Source organism: Sander lucioperca, chromosome 10, assembly GCF_008315115.2.
Source record: "Sander lucioperca isolate FBNREF2018 chromosome 10, SLUC_FBN_1.2, whole genome shotgun sequence".
Taxonomy (NCBI): Eukaryota; Metazoa; Chordata; class Actinopteri; order Perciformes; family Percidae; genus Sander; species Sander lucioperca.
The window spans coordinates 18,734,622-18,751,010 of NC_050182.1; the positions used below are offsets into that span (position 1 = coordinate 18,734,622).

The 16,389-nt window shown below is 42.4% G+C and overlaps 1 protein-coding gene across 6 annotated transcripts in view; it reads left to right on the top strand.

Moving 5' to 3' along the window:
• The window catches only part of col6a4a (collagen, type VI, alpha 4a), a 99,547-nt gene that overhangs the window by 49,246 nt on the left and 33,912 nt on the right, over positions 1-16,389 (top strand). For 4 of the 6 annotated variants that reach the window (XM_036005823.1, XM_036005825.1, XM_036005824.1 and 1 more), the window contains 12 exons: positions 955-1,318; positions 2,389-2,467; positions 3,493-3,638; positions 7,710-7,802; positions 8,085-8,138; positions 8,630-8,701; positions 9,901-9,927; positions 10,071-10,115; positions 11,704-11,757; positions 12,690-12,752; positions 14,447-14,512; positions 15,101-15,154. In XM_036005823.1, the coding sequence (XP_035861716.1) occupies positions 955-1,318; positions 2,389-2,467; positions 3,493-3,638; positions 7,710-7,802; positions 8,085-8,138; positions 8,630-8,701; positions 9,901-9,927; positions 10,071-10,115; positions 11,704-11,757; positions 12,690-12,752; positions 14,447-14,512; positions 15,101-15,154 (1,117 nt within the window). The remainder of the gene's footprint in view (positions 1-954; positions 1,319-2,388; positions 2,468-3,492; positions 3,639-7,709; positions 7,803-8,084; positions 8,139-8,629; positions 8,702-9,900; positions 9,928-10,070; positions 10,116-11,703; positions 11,758-12,689; positions 12,753-14,446; positions 14,513-15,100; positions 15,155-16,389) is intronic. The other 2 variants (XM_036005822.1, XM_031301428.2) reach the window with 1 other exon arrangement.

Sequence of the window (16,389 nt, forward strand, 5' to 3'; positions counted from 1 at the left end):
GTGGCACCGTGACGAATGCCAGGGAGAGATTACTCGATCTTGCATTCGTTTGGGAAGCTGATAGCTGACGCTAGCAATGAAATGGTACCAAAATAACAAAAACTTAAAACTATTATTACACTGGAAGGAACACTCACGGACGAAGTCGGACTTCTTGGAATAATACGGCCACCGTAGGAGTTACAACGCGATCAGAATGGGAGGGGTTAGAAAGTAATATTCAGTTGGTTGTCATATACCAGGGGTGGCAAACCTGTGGCTCTTGAGCCGTATGCGGCTCTTTGCCTGCTCCTTTGAGGCTCTTACTGTGTGGCTGGGGGCTGTGTTATTGGTGGATTTATTTATTTTTATTTTTTTTACTTTTTGAAACATTTCAGATAAGTACAAAAAAAAATGGAATGCACTTGCCAATACATTTGCCAATTATTTTAAAATAAAAAATAATGCAGCAGAGTTTTGAGGACAAATTCTGCAACCCGAGGAAAAAAAAGCTGCCACAGATCACCTTCCTCATTAACCCTTTCACTGCTGAATCAGATTGTTTGAAAGCCCCTCTAGTGACAGACAAGTGAAAGAGTCGCTTCGGGTGGCACAACCGAGTTCTAGCAAGACCTGAAAAGGATTGTGGATAACAAAGACTGTCAGATTTCCCACTGAGTCAGTCTAAGTAAGAAAAAAAAACTATGAAAACTGCTATGTATTATGAGTGTCATCACATCTGGAAGTCACTGTTGCTGTTGTAGTGTGGACGTGCATGTGTTGTGTGGCTTTTTGCTATGGTGCGGGTTTTTTTGTGGCTCTTTATGCTGAACTGGTTGGCCACCCCTGTCATATACCATTTCACCGCTAGATAGGAGAAATTCTTACACAATGTAGCTTTAAAAATGTTACCTGCTAAAGTTATTTTTTAGCCCTGTCTACGTCTATGTCTGAAGATAAAGACATGTTTCCCTTTGCTACAGACTGCACCATTGATATCGCCATGGGATTCGATATAACTCGAAGAACCGGAGCTCCTGATGGGACGCTGATCAGCGGCCACACCAAGCTCCAGACCTTCCTGCCAGAGATCGTCCATTACGTTTCCTCCGTAGAAGGCCTGTGCTGCGTCGGCCCCGCACCCGTCAAGACCAACATCGCCTTCCGAGTGGTGACTCGGGATGGACGCACCCTGAACGACTTCAACTTTGAGGGCTACAGCGCCGACGTGTTGAAGAAAGTAATGAGCTTACAGTTGGCACAGCCTACTTATTTCAACACCGCCATGCTGCAATCCTTCGCGCAGAAGTTCAGCGCCGAGTCCAGAGCTGGTGTTAAGGTGAGGCTGAGACGTACACAAACATACACAAGCAATGTAAAAGTTATTGTGTTGACATCCTTTTGTAAATTTAGTTTTTTCTTTATTCATGTCGATTTGAGTTGGAACTGAGAGTTTCACAGTATTTCTTAGCATTTAGAATACTGTTTAAAGGTTTAGGTTTAGGTTTTTAAACCTGGATCCTATTTACCTATGTTTTTGTGTATAAATGACTGATGGGAACAACAATCTTTGAAATTGTTCAAAGAATGCAGCAGTCAGCAGCAGCGAAACAAGCTGCAATGTAGCACTAATGGACAAATGTTCAGCGTCAGCGTCCACTAAAAGTTCTGTTGTTGCCGCTGACAGACTCAGATTATTATTCTAAGTGTCTGACAACATTATGAAAGGATCCCTACAGAGATAGACCTTTTAGTTAAAGAGTAAGATCCTTTTTGTTGTTCAGGAAGTCAGGACAATTCCTCCCTAATTAATTGTTTCCCCATATTGGATCTCACTGGGATGCCAAACCACAAATCTGCCGCCAATTTGGGATCAAACTAACCATGAAAAGTCTTAACAAGTGCAAGTTGGCCAGTGTTAAATCCTTTTATTAGACACGTGTGTGTTACTGTGTGTGTGTGTGTGTGTGTGTGTGTGTGTGTGTGTGTGTGTGTGTGTGTGTGTGTGTGTGTGTTACTGTGTCAATTAATATGCAGATTATTTTCTGGATGAATGAATGAGTTGTTTGGGCTCTAAAATGTCAGAAAATGGTGAAAAATGTGGATCAGCGTTTCCCAAAAAGTACAAGATGACGTCATCAAATGTCTTGTTTTGTCCACAACTCAAAGATATTCAGTTTCCTGTCACAGAGGAGAGCTGACATCACACAAGTTTTGTGACTCAAACCGATCAATTATCAAAATATTTGTCAATTAATTTAATAATTGACAACTACTCGATTAAACGCTGCAGCTCTAGTTGAGTGATTGATTGATTGCGGCATTTAACCATTGTTAAGGAGCTGGGATGTAGTTTTCTTATCAAGGATTTTAACAATAAAAGCCCTCTAACTTGATCTCGTCCATCAGGTGCTGGTGATCTTCTCCGACGGACTCGATGAAGACGTGATGAAACTGGAGCATGACTCAGAGCTGCTGCGAAAGTCTGGTAAAAACTCAGAGAGGTTTTTTATGTGGAGATGGAACATGGTAGCCTGACCACATCCAGATGTTGGGTCTGGGAACTCCCCATTGGCAGGGCTCAATCTGAGGGGCGGGATAAACGGTTGTCTTTCAAATTCCCTCTGCACACAACAGGATAGCGCTACAACCAACCAGAGCAACGCTAGTTGATAGATTAAACTTTAAACTCTGAAGACATCTTCCTTTTTTAAGAATGACTTCAGTGGCGTTCTTTGTTCTTTTCTCAAAGAAAAGCTGAACTCCAAGTCTTCCAGAGTCGCGGCCAAAGCCGACTCCAAAGACCGCTGTTCACCAGCAGCAGCAGCCATCTTCTTTGTTTTCAAGTAGCAGGGAATTCACGCCAAACCGTCGCAACTCTGCCGTCATTATGTTAAGCCCCGCCCACCGACTCTATACACGATGTGATTGGCCTGATTAGAGTTTGGTTTTTCCAGCTCGCAAGCCAACGGAGAGTTGCTGGACAACCTTGGCTGCAAATTACATTTGTCTACACATGATAGGCAGCAAAACTGCTCTGCTCAGGTTGGTCCACTGATTTGCTACGGGGGAGAGCGGTGCCGGATTTGCCGCTTATTTCAGCTTTGACCTAGTTGCCGCTGACCTTTCGAAAGCGGAACCAATGAGATAACAGCATGTCGTTACCTAGCAGCGGGAAATAGCTTCCTTGCCACCCTTGATGACGTTTACCTGCGCTGCGCTTTGCTTTTTGAGGGCAAATCGCTTATCATGTGCAGGCAGCTTTAGGAAATTAGTATTAGTCTGTTTAGTATATAGTAAATTAAGCATTGAAAGACGAGGCCTCTTCTTTTGAGACTCGTTACTAAGGAGGAATTCCGGTCGGTGCATAAAAAGTATGGGATCCGGCACCCAGCCCTATTAATAACATAAAGGAGATTATGTAGATCCATTATGGTAGCAGGCAATACAGAGGTTTGTGCAGAAATTACACATGTTAAATGTTTTCTTCTTTGGTGTGTTTTGTGTGTGCAGGGGTGAGCGCTCTGCTGACGGTGGCTCTGGAGGGGGTGCGTGACCCCGCCCAGCTGCAGATGGTGGAGTTTGGCCGAGGATTCGGCTACAAGCTTCCTCTCAGCATCGGCATGCAGAGCGTCGGCAGCGCCATCCTCAAACAGATCGTAAGTCCAGCACGTTACTGCTTACATAGTCTCACATCGCCAGCTCTATCTCCACAGCGCTGTAGAGTAAAGGTCTGGCTACACCACAGATGCATTTTGGGATAGGAGAAAAAAGAGTGTTTGCATTTCTTTAAACCAATCACAATCGTCTTGGGCGGCGCTAAGCTCTGGACGCAGCGACTGTGCCTCTGCTAAACAGTCTCAGGAAGGATCTTGGTGGAACATTTGAACCCGGCAAAAGAAATCACCTCATACAATATTAAAGTGCTCATATTCTGCTCATTTTCAGGTTCTTGTATTTAGAGGTTATATCAGAATAGGTTTACATGGTTTAAGTTTCATAAAACACCATATTTTTGTTGTACTGCACATTGCTGCAGCTCCTCTTTTCACCCTGTGTTCAGGTCTCTGTTTTAGCTACAGAGTGAGACCTCTCACTGCTGTAACATCTTTGTTGGCAGTCGCACATGCTCAGTAGCTAGGTAAGGACTACTAGCCAGTCAGAAGCTGAGTATGAGGGCGTGTCCTGACAGTACCTAGGTAAGGACTACTAACCAGTCAGAAGCAGAGTATGAGGGCGTGCCCTGACAGTAGCTAGGTAAGGACTACTAGCCAGTCAGAAGCAGAGTATGAGGGCGTGCCATGCTAGCAGCTAGGTGAGCATTATAACGTGTGTTCCAAAGTGACCACGTTTGTCTCTGAAGTAAAGGCTGGACTACAATAGAGCTGTTTGGAGCAGTTTGTGAACAGTGTTTTCTGTTGGAGATGGTAAGTCCCTTTGGGGGGGACTTTGGGCTTTTTCACTTTGTAAACCTATAACGTGCACAAAAAAAGATTAGTTAACTGTTGACACAATACAGTAACGTGAGCTATTTAAATTAGCTGATACATGGTTAAACCTCACTGGCTCTTACCAGTGTATCTCCGTGTGTACTTCGTCCACAGCAATCCCACCAATCGGTCCCAAAACGTCCCAGTTAGAGAGGAAACGCCGTAAACACATTCTTAGTAAATCTTTACAATCATTCCCTGAAAGAACCGAGCAGGCCTGCCTTGTTGCACCATCCACATGTTCTTCAGAACTGGACATTTTCAGCGTGTAGCTCGCTAGCTCGAAGGTTGTTGTTGTTTCCTGAAGCGAACACACAGAGAGTGGACATCGGCCACCACATTCACATCAGGTGCAAAACAATTGTACCAAATGGTGTCTGTTGCTTGTAGAGTGGTAGACTTTCTTTTTACATTTGATCTCTACAAGAGAAAAAAAAAAAAACTTCAATGTAAGATAAAATCTAGAGAGTTGGAGGGTTTTCCTGTCCTGGCCTGTCTGTTGGCAGGAATGGGAACTAGAAAAAGAAAACACCTCAGGGGCGTGTTGTTTGAAGAAAATATGTAATTACTCAACATGATAAGGAAAAGCCATTGGCAAAGAAGTATCCAGTTACCTTGTCCCAGCGTGTGATATTTTTAACCCTTGTGTTGTCTTCGGGTCAAATTTGACCCATCTTCTAAATTAGAAATATGGGTTTCTCTTTAACTACTGTTATGTCCCGTAGCTAGGGGTATCAGGACATAAACATAAAACCAGGTGTAGCTTACAAACAGGACAAAAATGGGCCGATGGGTGCTGTGGAAATCAAAAACATAACAAAAAGAGATCCTCAAAAGGAAGACTATTTCTGCAACTATAAGAAAACAAAAAGGTTAGACAAAACTCCTCTCTAACTTAAATACTTGGTAAAACACAAACACAATACTCACAGCACCCCTGAACCTAATGTGACTATACAAGACAAACCTGTTAATGCAAAGGTGGTATGAGTTTTTAAAGCTCAACCCTTGGCCCACTTCCTCACTCTCTCAAACATTAGGCTCGTTGGAGATGAACTGCGCCTCACCTGTAAAGTGGACGAGAGCAGGCGGGAGCAGCAGGGGGCAGTGACAAAAATCCGCTGTCAAGTCGGACAGTTTCCAGCCGATACCAGCAGCCCTCAGCCTGAACAGGAAGATATATCAGCTCGTACACAGTCTCCAGTTGTTTTAATTATGACAGAGTAGCTGTTAAAATGCTCTACATGCGATCTGTTGCTGATTTTAATTAAGAACACACTGTAGATGCGGCGCCTGGCTCTAAAAACTGCTGCCGCCTTGATCTCGTGAGGTTATCGTTGCCCACGTGTGCATGACGTCCGAGCAAGTCGGGATCAAGTCGGACACAAATCTAACCGGCATGCATTGGGCGGCGATCGCCGTTGATCAATTCTGCGCAGATCAGGCTCATCTCGAACAAGCCTATTTTCACAAACAAATCTGGTCTGGCAGCTGCCCTCAGTTGCAATCAATCAGGCTTTTTAAGCTGGAAGCAGCCTTCCTCAATTGGCCGGTCAGTGGCATGCCGCACCAATCAGCTTCCTCCTCCAGGAACTGGGCGGGACTTCCCTTGTCCATCCAATCCTCAGCATGGGATGGCACAGCCTGCTTTGCATCTCACATATCACATTCAATTAAACACACACGTGAGGGTGCCGACGGCAGCTGTAACACTACCCAAAATAACACGGATGATTCCATACAACAAAGATCGGATCTCTACTTTGATTGCATTTTTGGTGTTTTGTTACATTTTTTAGCATTTTAAATATTTTTTTTTTAAATGTTTCGACACAGTATCCCGACTAGCGGTGACACATAACCTCTCCTTTAATATTAGTCTGAATAATTCATCATTTCTGCTTTTTTAACTCAAGGATTAGGTATAATTCCTATAAATGAGGTTTATTGACTATGAATGTTTTAATGTTTTAATAATGAGCATTTCATTGAAGGTTTGAGCGAGGAAACAAAGACAAACAAGCATCACTTAACTTACTCAAGACGAAAAGAGAAACCCAAACACACGCTGCCTTTAATGTCTCAGCAGTATCCAATAAGACTTTAAAGACAAATACAGTTATTAAGGCAGGAAAATGAATATTAAACACACTGTCAAATTTTTTTTTCAAGGATTTAAGTCAGCAAAAAAAAGATTTCAACTGGATAATGTTACTCATTCTCCCGGCAGTAAACTCTATAATCTGAACTGCATTTCAATCAGGAGAGACTTCGTTGCAGATATGCAAAGATTTATTGTACATATGCATAATATGAACTGTACAAAGTCTTTGGAGATTAGACTCCATCGTTATAAAATCATTTTTAAAGGGGTAGAGATGCCAAGACATATCCACCCCGATGGAGTCTAGACACTGGTGGCGGCGACAAAGGAGCCCGAAGACCGGACCGAAGGAGTCGACGGGAGCGTTCTGCTGGAGGAAGACCCAGGGTGCCGTGGGTGATGGTGACTGGAGGGGGAAGGGGAGGAGGAGGGTTGCACGCTTTGCCTGAAATGACAGCTGACAGCAGCAGAGAGAGAATTAAAGCAGGGGGTGTAATGCTGTGATTGGAGGGTGAATTTCGTGGCCAATTCTGGTTGGTTTACTGAAAATGCCTCTAAACAGCTGAATAGTTTTAGGAAGAGAGCGCGGTGATTGAAGTTATTAGAAGTCTTGCTAAAAGAATTGGTGCTGAGCTTGATTAGTTTCAGTGTTTTCCCTGGGTTTTTCCAAGACTTAGGTGTGTGTATTTGGCGGAGGGGTTTAGGGGTCTTTCCTCAAGAAAAAGTGATGTTTTTCAATTTAAAATGCAATTCGACATGATTGTGGACCGTTGTTATCACCATACCTGTGTCTAAAACTTTGGAAAAGCTAGAGCAGATAATAAACTAGAGAATTCAATGAAGAAAGTGTGGTGTGAAGACAGAACTTGCTAAAGAAGTCCCACTACAATCATTGGATCTGAGAAAAGTCTTGTAGTTATTTTGATGCTTTTTGCAAAGTTTTTGGCGCTTCTACGCGGCATTTCACGTTCATTCCGCTTAGGTGCTGAAAAACACGGCTCGGGTGCTGCACCTAAGACTTATAATGGTAATATGGTTCTCTCTCTCTCTCTCTCTCTCTCTCTCTCTCTCTCTCTCTCTCTCTCTCTCTCTCTCTCTCTGTCTCTCTCTCTGTCTCTCTCTCTCTCTCTCTGCAGGACACGGTGTCAGACAGGGAGTGCTGCGGCGTCATGTGCAAATGTTCGGGACATGAAGGCAGCCGGGGCCCTCGGGGCCCACCAGGGACAAAGGTGACTGAAATACACACCTTTTAAACTTTAAACATGATGTCAGGAACGTTTGGGAAAACGTATTAAAAGGCTAAAAAGACGGCTGGTCTGAGCTGAGAGCTAGCAGACACTCGCCTGCTTCAACTTTGGATATTTCAAAATAAAGGCGGACACACTTCACTTCAACTCTTATTGACATGCATTCAGACGTCAATGTTAAATATATGTGTGTGTGTGTGTGTGTGTGTGTGTGTGTGTGTGTGTGTGTGTGTGTGTGTGTGTGTGTGTGTTTTCTGTGAACAGGGTGTGTCGGGACAGAAGGGATTCCCCGGCTTCCCAGGAGATGAGGGCACGGCTGTAAGTGTCTCTTCACTTTACACTTTAAACAGACTGACTCCAGGTTTTTTTTTTCCTGCTTAGAGGAATTTTTGGCAACCTCTCAGGTGGTCTGGGACAGGTCTGCTTTCTGTCCCCAGAGTCAGAACTAAACACGGGGAAGCAGAGTTCAGTTTTTATGCTCCACATATCTGGAACAAACTCCCAGAAAACTGCAGCTCCGCCGCAACTCTCAGTTCTTTTAAATCAAGGCTGAAGACCTATCTTTTTGATATTGCCTTTCTTTAAGTAATTGTTCATTTCTTATACAGCACTGTAACTGTTGTTCTCGTATTTTAATTTTATAATAGTTTTGAACTGCTCTTTAATGTTTTCATGTAAAGCACTTTGAATTTCACTGTTGCTGAAATGTGCTGTATAAATAAAGCTGCCTTGCCTTAAATAAGGTAACAAAGACTCACTGCCTTTACAGTACGCGGAGCGATCATTCTTACTGTGTTTGTGTGTTGCAGGGGGAGCGAGGGGGTCCCGGGCCAAGCGGACCTCAGGGGGTGCAGGGTTGTTCTGGGCTCAGAGGATCGAAGGTAAACCACTGCTCCGTACCACTCAGAACTACTTATTATATCAGTGATTAGTAGAGATGTTCCCATACCGATACCAGTATGGTGAAAGCCTTCGATACTGCCTAAAATATTCTTTTATTTTATTATTTATACAGCCTAATATGCTGATATCGCATCCATGGGCTACTTTAAAGTCCCAGTGTGTAACATGTTCAGTTGTTCATTATCAAAATCTGTGTTGCCCGTTCACAAACGTGTCCTTTTTTCATGAATATTTACCACCACCATCAATTCCAAGTATTCCTATTGGTTTGAAATTTTACATTTGCGTTTGCATGAACTGGGGTAGACGCTCCATATTCATGCTCCATCTTGAAATACGTTAGCCGGTAAGGGACATACAGGACATACTGCTCCGCCTTTGGCATTTTTCGCTGTCACATGATAAACTCACAGGTGCTGCTAATGCTGCTAATGGGTATCGTAGCTTCCAGGCCCCGCTGTAATACGTACTTTGAACTGCGTGGCGCGAGAGAGTTGATCGCGATCTATGATCTCAACGCTAGATGGGAGAAATTCCCACGCATTGGACCTTTAAAAAAACGAAAGTGGCCAAGAGCTACTTTGCATCACATCGCTTAAATGTATTTACACACATGAGCTGAATGAAGCTACTGTTTGTACACGTATGAAATTGCAATACCCAAAGCCTAAGGTTCATGACTATTTTACACTTTTTATGGGCCACATAGTTATAGCTACATCACTGAAAATATGCCCATCAGGGTCCAAGCAAACATTGCCATTTTACACGTCTATGGCCCACAAAGTTACCTACCTCACTTTAATATCTTGGATATTTGGTGTCTCAGTTCGTCAACCTATTGGCGAGCTACTGGAAACCTGCTCGCGAGCTACTTGTTGGAGACCTGGTCAGGGATAGTAGTGAATATATATATATATATATATATATATATATATATATATATATATATATATATATATATATATATGTATATATATATATATAAAATCTATGTATTTTTGAACACACTGGTATCGGATCAGTACTCGGTATCTGCCAGTACGCAATTTCAGGTATCAGAATCGGGATTGGGAAGGAAAAAATGGTATGGGAACAATGTGTAATGTAGTGATTAGTAATGATGCACACAGTTTGTGGATGCTGAGTGTCTAACTGGTGCTGTTTGTGTCTCCAGGGCAACCGAGGTCTCCGTGGAGACCGGGTGAGTGACTCCGGCCTCCTGGCATGTTTCAAAGTCAATCAGGCGATGTGCTGTATGCACCGAGGGATGATTGTATTAACATTAATGAGATCCAGAGAGAGAGAAATGTAGCTGTAACTGTCGGCTTTCTACCAACGTTGCAGGGCGAAGAAGGAGAAGAGGGACTGGACGGAGTTAACGGAGAACAGGTACAAACCTCAGCAGCACAAAAAGGAGTTTTTCTAGTTTAGTTTAATTTTATTTATGTGTCATGCCAAACATTTGGTCCATCCCACATGGGATTACAAGACACCACAAACTTGTTTAGCAAACATGTTCCGGTCGCATATAGAAATCGTTTGGAGAAATACACAAATACAAATATATACATACACACATATATACATACACATATACACACACACACACACACACACACACACACACACACACACACACACACATACACACACACACACACATACACACACACACACACACACACACACACACACACAGTATATACAAACAACAAATCCTCATCTACAGATCATCTCGGTAAAGAGCTTTTTTCCTCTTCTCCCAGTGAGGATCAGTTATCGCTGTTTTCAAACCGTTTTTCAGAGTGACTTCCTCTTCCCGAGGATATCGTTATCTCCCAGAATGTGCATCCAAAATAAATGTCCATAACTCCGCTTGGAAATCAGAGCAAAAAAGAGGCTGCAGAACTATTGTTTTTAGGATTTTTTTTAGGATTGTTTTTAGGATTTTTTTAGGATTGTTTTTAGGTTTTTTTTCAGGATTATTTTTAGGATTTTCTTTAGGATTGTTTTTAGTATTTTTTTAGGATTGTCTTTAGGATTTTTTTTAGAATTATTTTTAGTATTTTCTTTAGGATTGTTTTTAGGATGTTTTTAGGATTGCCTTTAGGATTTTTTTTAGAATTATTTTAGGATTGTTTTAGGATTATTATTAGGATTTTTTTTTAGAATTGTTTTAGGATTATTATTAGGATTGTTTTTAGGATTTTTTTAGGATTTTTTTTTAGGATTCTTTTAGGATTTTTTTTTTAGGATTATTTTTAGGATTTTTTTCAGGATTATTTTTAGGATTTCTTTTAGGATTATCTTTAGGATTGTCTTTAGGATTATCTTTTCACTCAGAGTTCTGAAGTCCTTTTTTTTCATTATTTTGCACCTCCATGCTCAGAAATGCATGCAGAATAAATGTCCATAACTCTTGGAAATCAGAGAAAAAAAGAGGCTGCAGAACTTTTTTTTAGTCTTTAGGATTTTTTTAAGGATTTTTTTTTAGGACTGTCTATAGGATTATCTTTAGGATTGTTTTTAGGATTTTGTTTTAGGATTTTTTTTTAGGACTGTCTATAGGATTTTCTTTAGGATTGTTTTTAGGATTTTTTTAGGATTGTCTTTAGGATTTTTTTTAGAATTGTTTTAGGATTGTTTTAGGATTATTATTAGGATTTTTTTCAGGATTATTTTTAGGATTTCTTTTAGGATTATCTTTAGGATTTTCTTTAGGATTATCTTTTCACTCAGAGTTCTGAAGTCCTTTTTTTATGTGATTATTTTGCACCTTCATGCTCAGAAACGAGTGGTAACCGTGCAGGCGGGAGAGACGCCCTTCTTTCACTTTCACGGTTAAACAACAAACTGATAAGATGGGACGATGCCGAGAAAGTGTTTCTGTTTTCATTATGGAGGAAATGAGCGGGCGTGTTCAGGAAACGAGCTGATTGGAGGGATTTTCAGCCTGTTTCTGGTTTTGTGTCCGCAGGGAGTGACGGGGAAAGCTGGAGACCGAGGAGTGAGAGGAGACCCAGGAAACCCAGTAAATTTTTAACACTTATACATTTTCTCTTTTGTCTCAATATATGATCATCTGTTTGTCTTTGTGTTCATCCGACCCGTGAGCAACGCACAAAACCTTTATCTGTATGATTTAACATGAACATTATTTAATATCTCTGTGAGTGTAAATAGGTGTGCTTTTACTTTTTAAACACAGACACAATTTATATTTAAAGTCAAAGCTAAAGCAAGCAGCAAAAATATGATATATATATATATATATATATATATATATATATATATATATAGGGCTGGGTACCGAATTCAATACAGTCACAGACTATTCTCTCATTGCCAGAACTTCCTCCACAGAGCTGCAGAGGAGGGTCTGGCTAGTCCACACAGCATTCCCGGATGGGAGAAAAACGTGCTCTGGTTTATTGGCATTTCTTTAAACCAATCAAAATCATCTTGGGCGGTGCTAAGCGCCGGACGGAGCCACGGTGCCTCTGCTAAATAGTCTCAGGAAGGAACTTGTTTTGGTGGAACGTGTACGTTCAAAAGTAGTTTTAGTCGTGCAACAGAAAACTCAGATTGGACAGATAGTCTAGCTAGCTGTCTGGATTTACCCTGCAGAGATCTGAGGAGCAGTTAACCATAGTCCTCACAAATCCACCGGAGGTTAGAACACCAACACAAAGAGAGAGGAAGGAGACGGACATACGGCCGAAAAGAGGGATATCTGGTGGCAACAGAGCAATCCCGGAAGTGGAACGTCATGGATATCGACTCGGTCCAGTCAAACAAGTCAAATCTAGAGTAGATTACGCCCTAGGCCATTCATTTTGTATCTAAATGTGTAATCTTTACACATCTAAATTAATTTTAACCCATTTACGATGCGTCAGCTGTCGGAGGTGTTGACCTCTTATTGCCAGCTGGATGATTGACAGGTTGATGTGTTGTCCTCAGGGTATCCCAGGTATCAGAGGGGAGCCGGGGCCAAAAGGAGAGCGAGGACTCAGAGGAGATCCGGTGAGTCCCAACATTTCCCCCTCTCTCTCTCTCTCTGTCTCTCTCTCTCTTTTAAGGCAGTGTGTCGCAGATGAAGCTTACAGCAGTGTTGTAGTACTCAAGATCGGTTTTTGGCCCTTTTTTCAAAACTGCGTACTATACTTGCATTGTGTATGATTGGACCTAAATGTAGCATGTAGTTTGCAGTAATCAAACAAAAGGGAAATCTGCACTATGCCAAAAATACCCGCATGTCGTACTGATCCAGGGAAAATCTCCAGTATGCCTGGGACCAGTCTATCTCGCCTACTGAATCCCACAATGCAAAGCGCCGCAACAATCACAACAATGGTGGCTAACAACTGGGACCTTTTTACAATTCTCGTCTGCTATTTTATCAATACATTCACTTCTGAGACTTTTATGCGAGAAATCTGTGTAGAGTTTGAGTATGGGTAGTTTTTCCATGTTTATCTTGTCTTGCAGCATGAGACTCGCATTGCTCTGGTCTTGGTCTTGACTCGGCCTCAACCCCTCAAAGTCTCGGCCTCAACCCCTCAAAGTCTCGGCCTCAACCCCTCAAAGTCTCGGCCTAAACCCCTCAAAGTCTCGGTCTAAACCCCTCAAAGTCTCGGTCTTAACTCCTCAAAGTCTTGGTCTAAACCCCTCAAAGTCTCTGGAAGTCTCGGTCTCAACCCCTCAAAGTCTCGGTCTTAACCCCTCAAAGTCTCGGCCTAAACCCCTCAAAGTCTCAGTCTTAACCCCTCAAAGTCTCGGTCTAAACCCCTCAAAGTCTCGGTCTTAACCCCTCAAAGTCTTGGTCTAAACCCCTCAAAGTCTCTGGAAGTCTCGGTCTCAACCCCTCAAAGTATCGGTTAAAACCTCTCAATGTCTCGGTCTCAACCCCTCAAAGTCTCGGTCTCAAAGTCTCGGTCTCAACCACTCAAAGTCTCGGTCTAGACCCCTCAAAGTCTCGGTCTCAACCCCTCAAAGTCTCGGTCTAGACCCCTCAAAGTCTCGGTCTCAACCCCTCAAAGTCTCCTTCTAGACCCCTCAAAGTCTCAGTCTAGACCCCTCAAAGTCTCGGTCTAGACCCCTCAAAGTCTAGATCAAAACCCCTCAAAGTCTCTGTCTTGTCTAATTAAAACTAATCCATTTATCAAGAAAATAATCCATATATTAATCAACACGGACACGTTAGTTGCAGCCCTAATCGAGGCATCCACAGAACACATTTATCTTTGTTTACATCATATTTTACCACAACACATATTTAACAAAGTGTTTAGTCATCATAACATCACCAATGACACCTGGGCGTTGCTATATTTACCGGACAGAAACAGACCTCCTGTATCCTGGCCTAGAGCCGCCAGTCAACAGCTGAGTCTGCATGTTTGGATGCGGAGGGGAAAGGAGTCCGCTCTGATGGCTCCAATTAAGACTCGTTGGTTCTGAATCTTCTCCAACGTGTGACATTTACAAACAGGCTTAGTTTGTTGGCCGAGTTTAAAGCGAGAGGCCTCCACATGGATCTTCTTTTCCGTGGCACATCAAACGGTCGTCATTAGGAAACGCTTTCCCTGTCAGTAAATCTTCCAGGAAGCGATCTAGACAAACACAGCTGGAGGCTGCACTTTAGGAAACTAAACACTGCGAGGAGTTTATCTTTCAGGACAGACTGAGTTAGGCTCTTTGTGTTTGTGGTCTGACAGGGGGAACCGGGGGCTTCTAACACCGTCCCAGGAGCCAAAGGAGAGCCCGGGAACCCAGGTTTACCGGTAAGAACCATCACACCAACGGAGGCTTCTGGGGCTCCAGCCCCGAAAGTTATTTTCTTCAAAAGCCACAAATCTTTTTAGGTTTTAAAATATATTCAACTGCACTATAATAGTACTAAGCTATTCCCTGAAGAAATCTAAATAAATGTTTACACCTGTAAATAAACTATGTCTGTCTGTCTGTGTGTGTGTGTGTGTGTGTGTGTGTGTGTGTCTGTGTGTGTGTGTGTGTGTGTGTGTGTCTGTGTCTGTCTGTCTGTGTGTGTGTGTGTGTGTGTGTGTGTGTGTGTGTGTGTGTGTGTGTGTGTGTGCGTGTGTGTGTGTGTGTGCGTGTGTGTGTGTGTGTGCGTGTGTGTGTGTGTGTGTGTGTGTGTGTGTGTCTGTGTTTGTCTGTCTCTGTTTGTGTGTGTGTGTGTGTGTGTGTGTGTGTGTGTGTGTGTGTGTATATATATATATATTTCTTCAAAAGCCACAAATCTTTTTAGGTTTTTAAAATATATTCAACTGCACTAGATTATTATGACATTTTGAATCTGAAAACTAAATCTGAAAACAATTAGCTGGAGTGTGATGCGCTTAAATTCACAGGGAACACCTGGACAGGACGGGCGGCCCGGGGAGAGTGGAATCGTCGGAAACCCGGTGAGATCTTTAATTTTTTTTTAAACTGCATGCATTAATGTTGATTAATGTGTGACAACATTATGGAAGGATCCTACAGAGATAGACCTTTTAGTTAAAGAGTAAGATCCTTTTAGTTTAACATGAAACAGCCCCGGAATCACCATCACCAAACTCCACCAGACTCCATGTAAATAATCAGTACTTTTAGCGTGTATAGAGCCAGCATATTTCCACCAGACTCCATGTAAATAATCAGTACTTTTAGCGTGTATAGAGCCAGCATATTTCCACCAGACTCCATGTAAATAATCAGTACTTTTAGCGTGTATAGAGCCAGCATATTTCCACCAGACTCCATGTAAATAATCACTACTTTTAGCGTGTATAGAGCCAGCATATCTCCACATGTAAATGGGTGAATTAAGGGTTTATTTCAACCAAACCAGAGTGGTGATTGTTGGAACAGTGGAAAGATGAACCAAGACGGCTTTTGGTAGTTTTATTTAGTTTCTGTCCACTTTTATTTTATTTATCTTTTTAAGATTATTTTTTGGGTTTTTCCGCCTTTAATCGATAGGACAGCTAGGTGAGAAAGGGGAGAGAGGGGGGGGGGGAGAGACATGCAGGAAATCGTCACAGGTCGGACTCAAACCCTGGACCTCTGCGTCAGGAGCGGATCTAGAAAAATATGGGGTGGCGAGAGGGGGGCAAGAATGTTTGAGGGGTGGCAACATTTGGCAGACTGAATTTAATCACAGTTATCACAGTTTGATGAGAAATAAGGAGACAGGCTGCCATTTACAAACTCATACAGACAAACTTAATCTCATGCAATCAATGTCTGGCATTTGAGCTTTCATGTGAAACTGTTCATATTAGGAATAAGTGACCATACGATGTGATCTCACTTAATAGGAGATAGAAGTATGATAGAAGTATTATCACAGGAAAGGCATTAAGGTAAGACACAGGTGATGAGAGGCAGATGTGTGAGAGGGGAAGCAAACCGTTTTTGACTGCAGTCAGACATTGGAGATTCGCGCTCGTAAATTGTCAAATTGGCCATAACGTTTTTCATAATTCGTTGCTGCCAACTGGGGTGGCAGCAGGGGTGGCAAGGCTTTCTTTTAGGGTGGCATTTGCCACCCTATGCCACCCCCGGTAGATCCGCCCCTGTTCTGCGTCGAAGTATATGTGCGCCTGCTCTACCCACTGAGCCAAACCAGCCACTTTTTTTTTTTAAAGGTTATTTT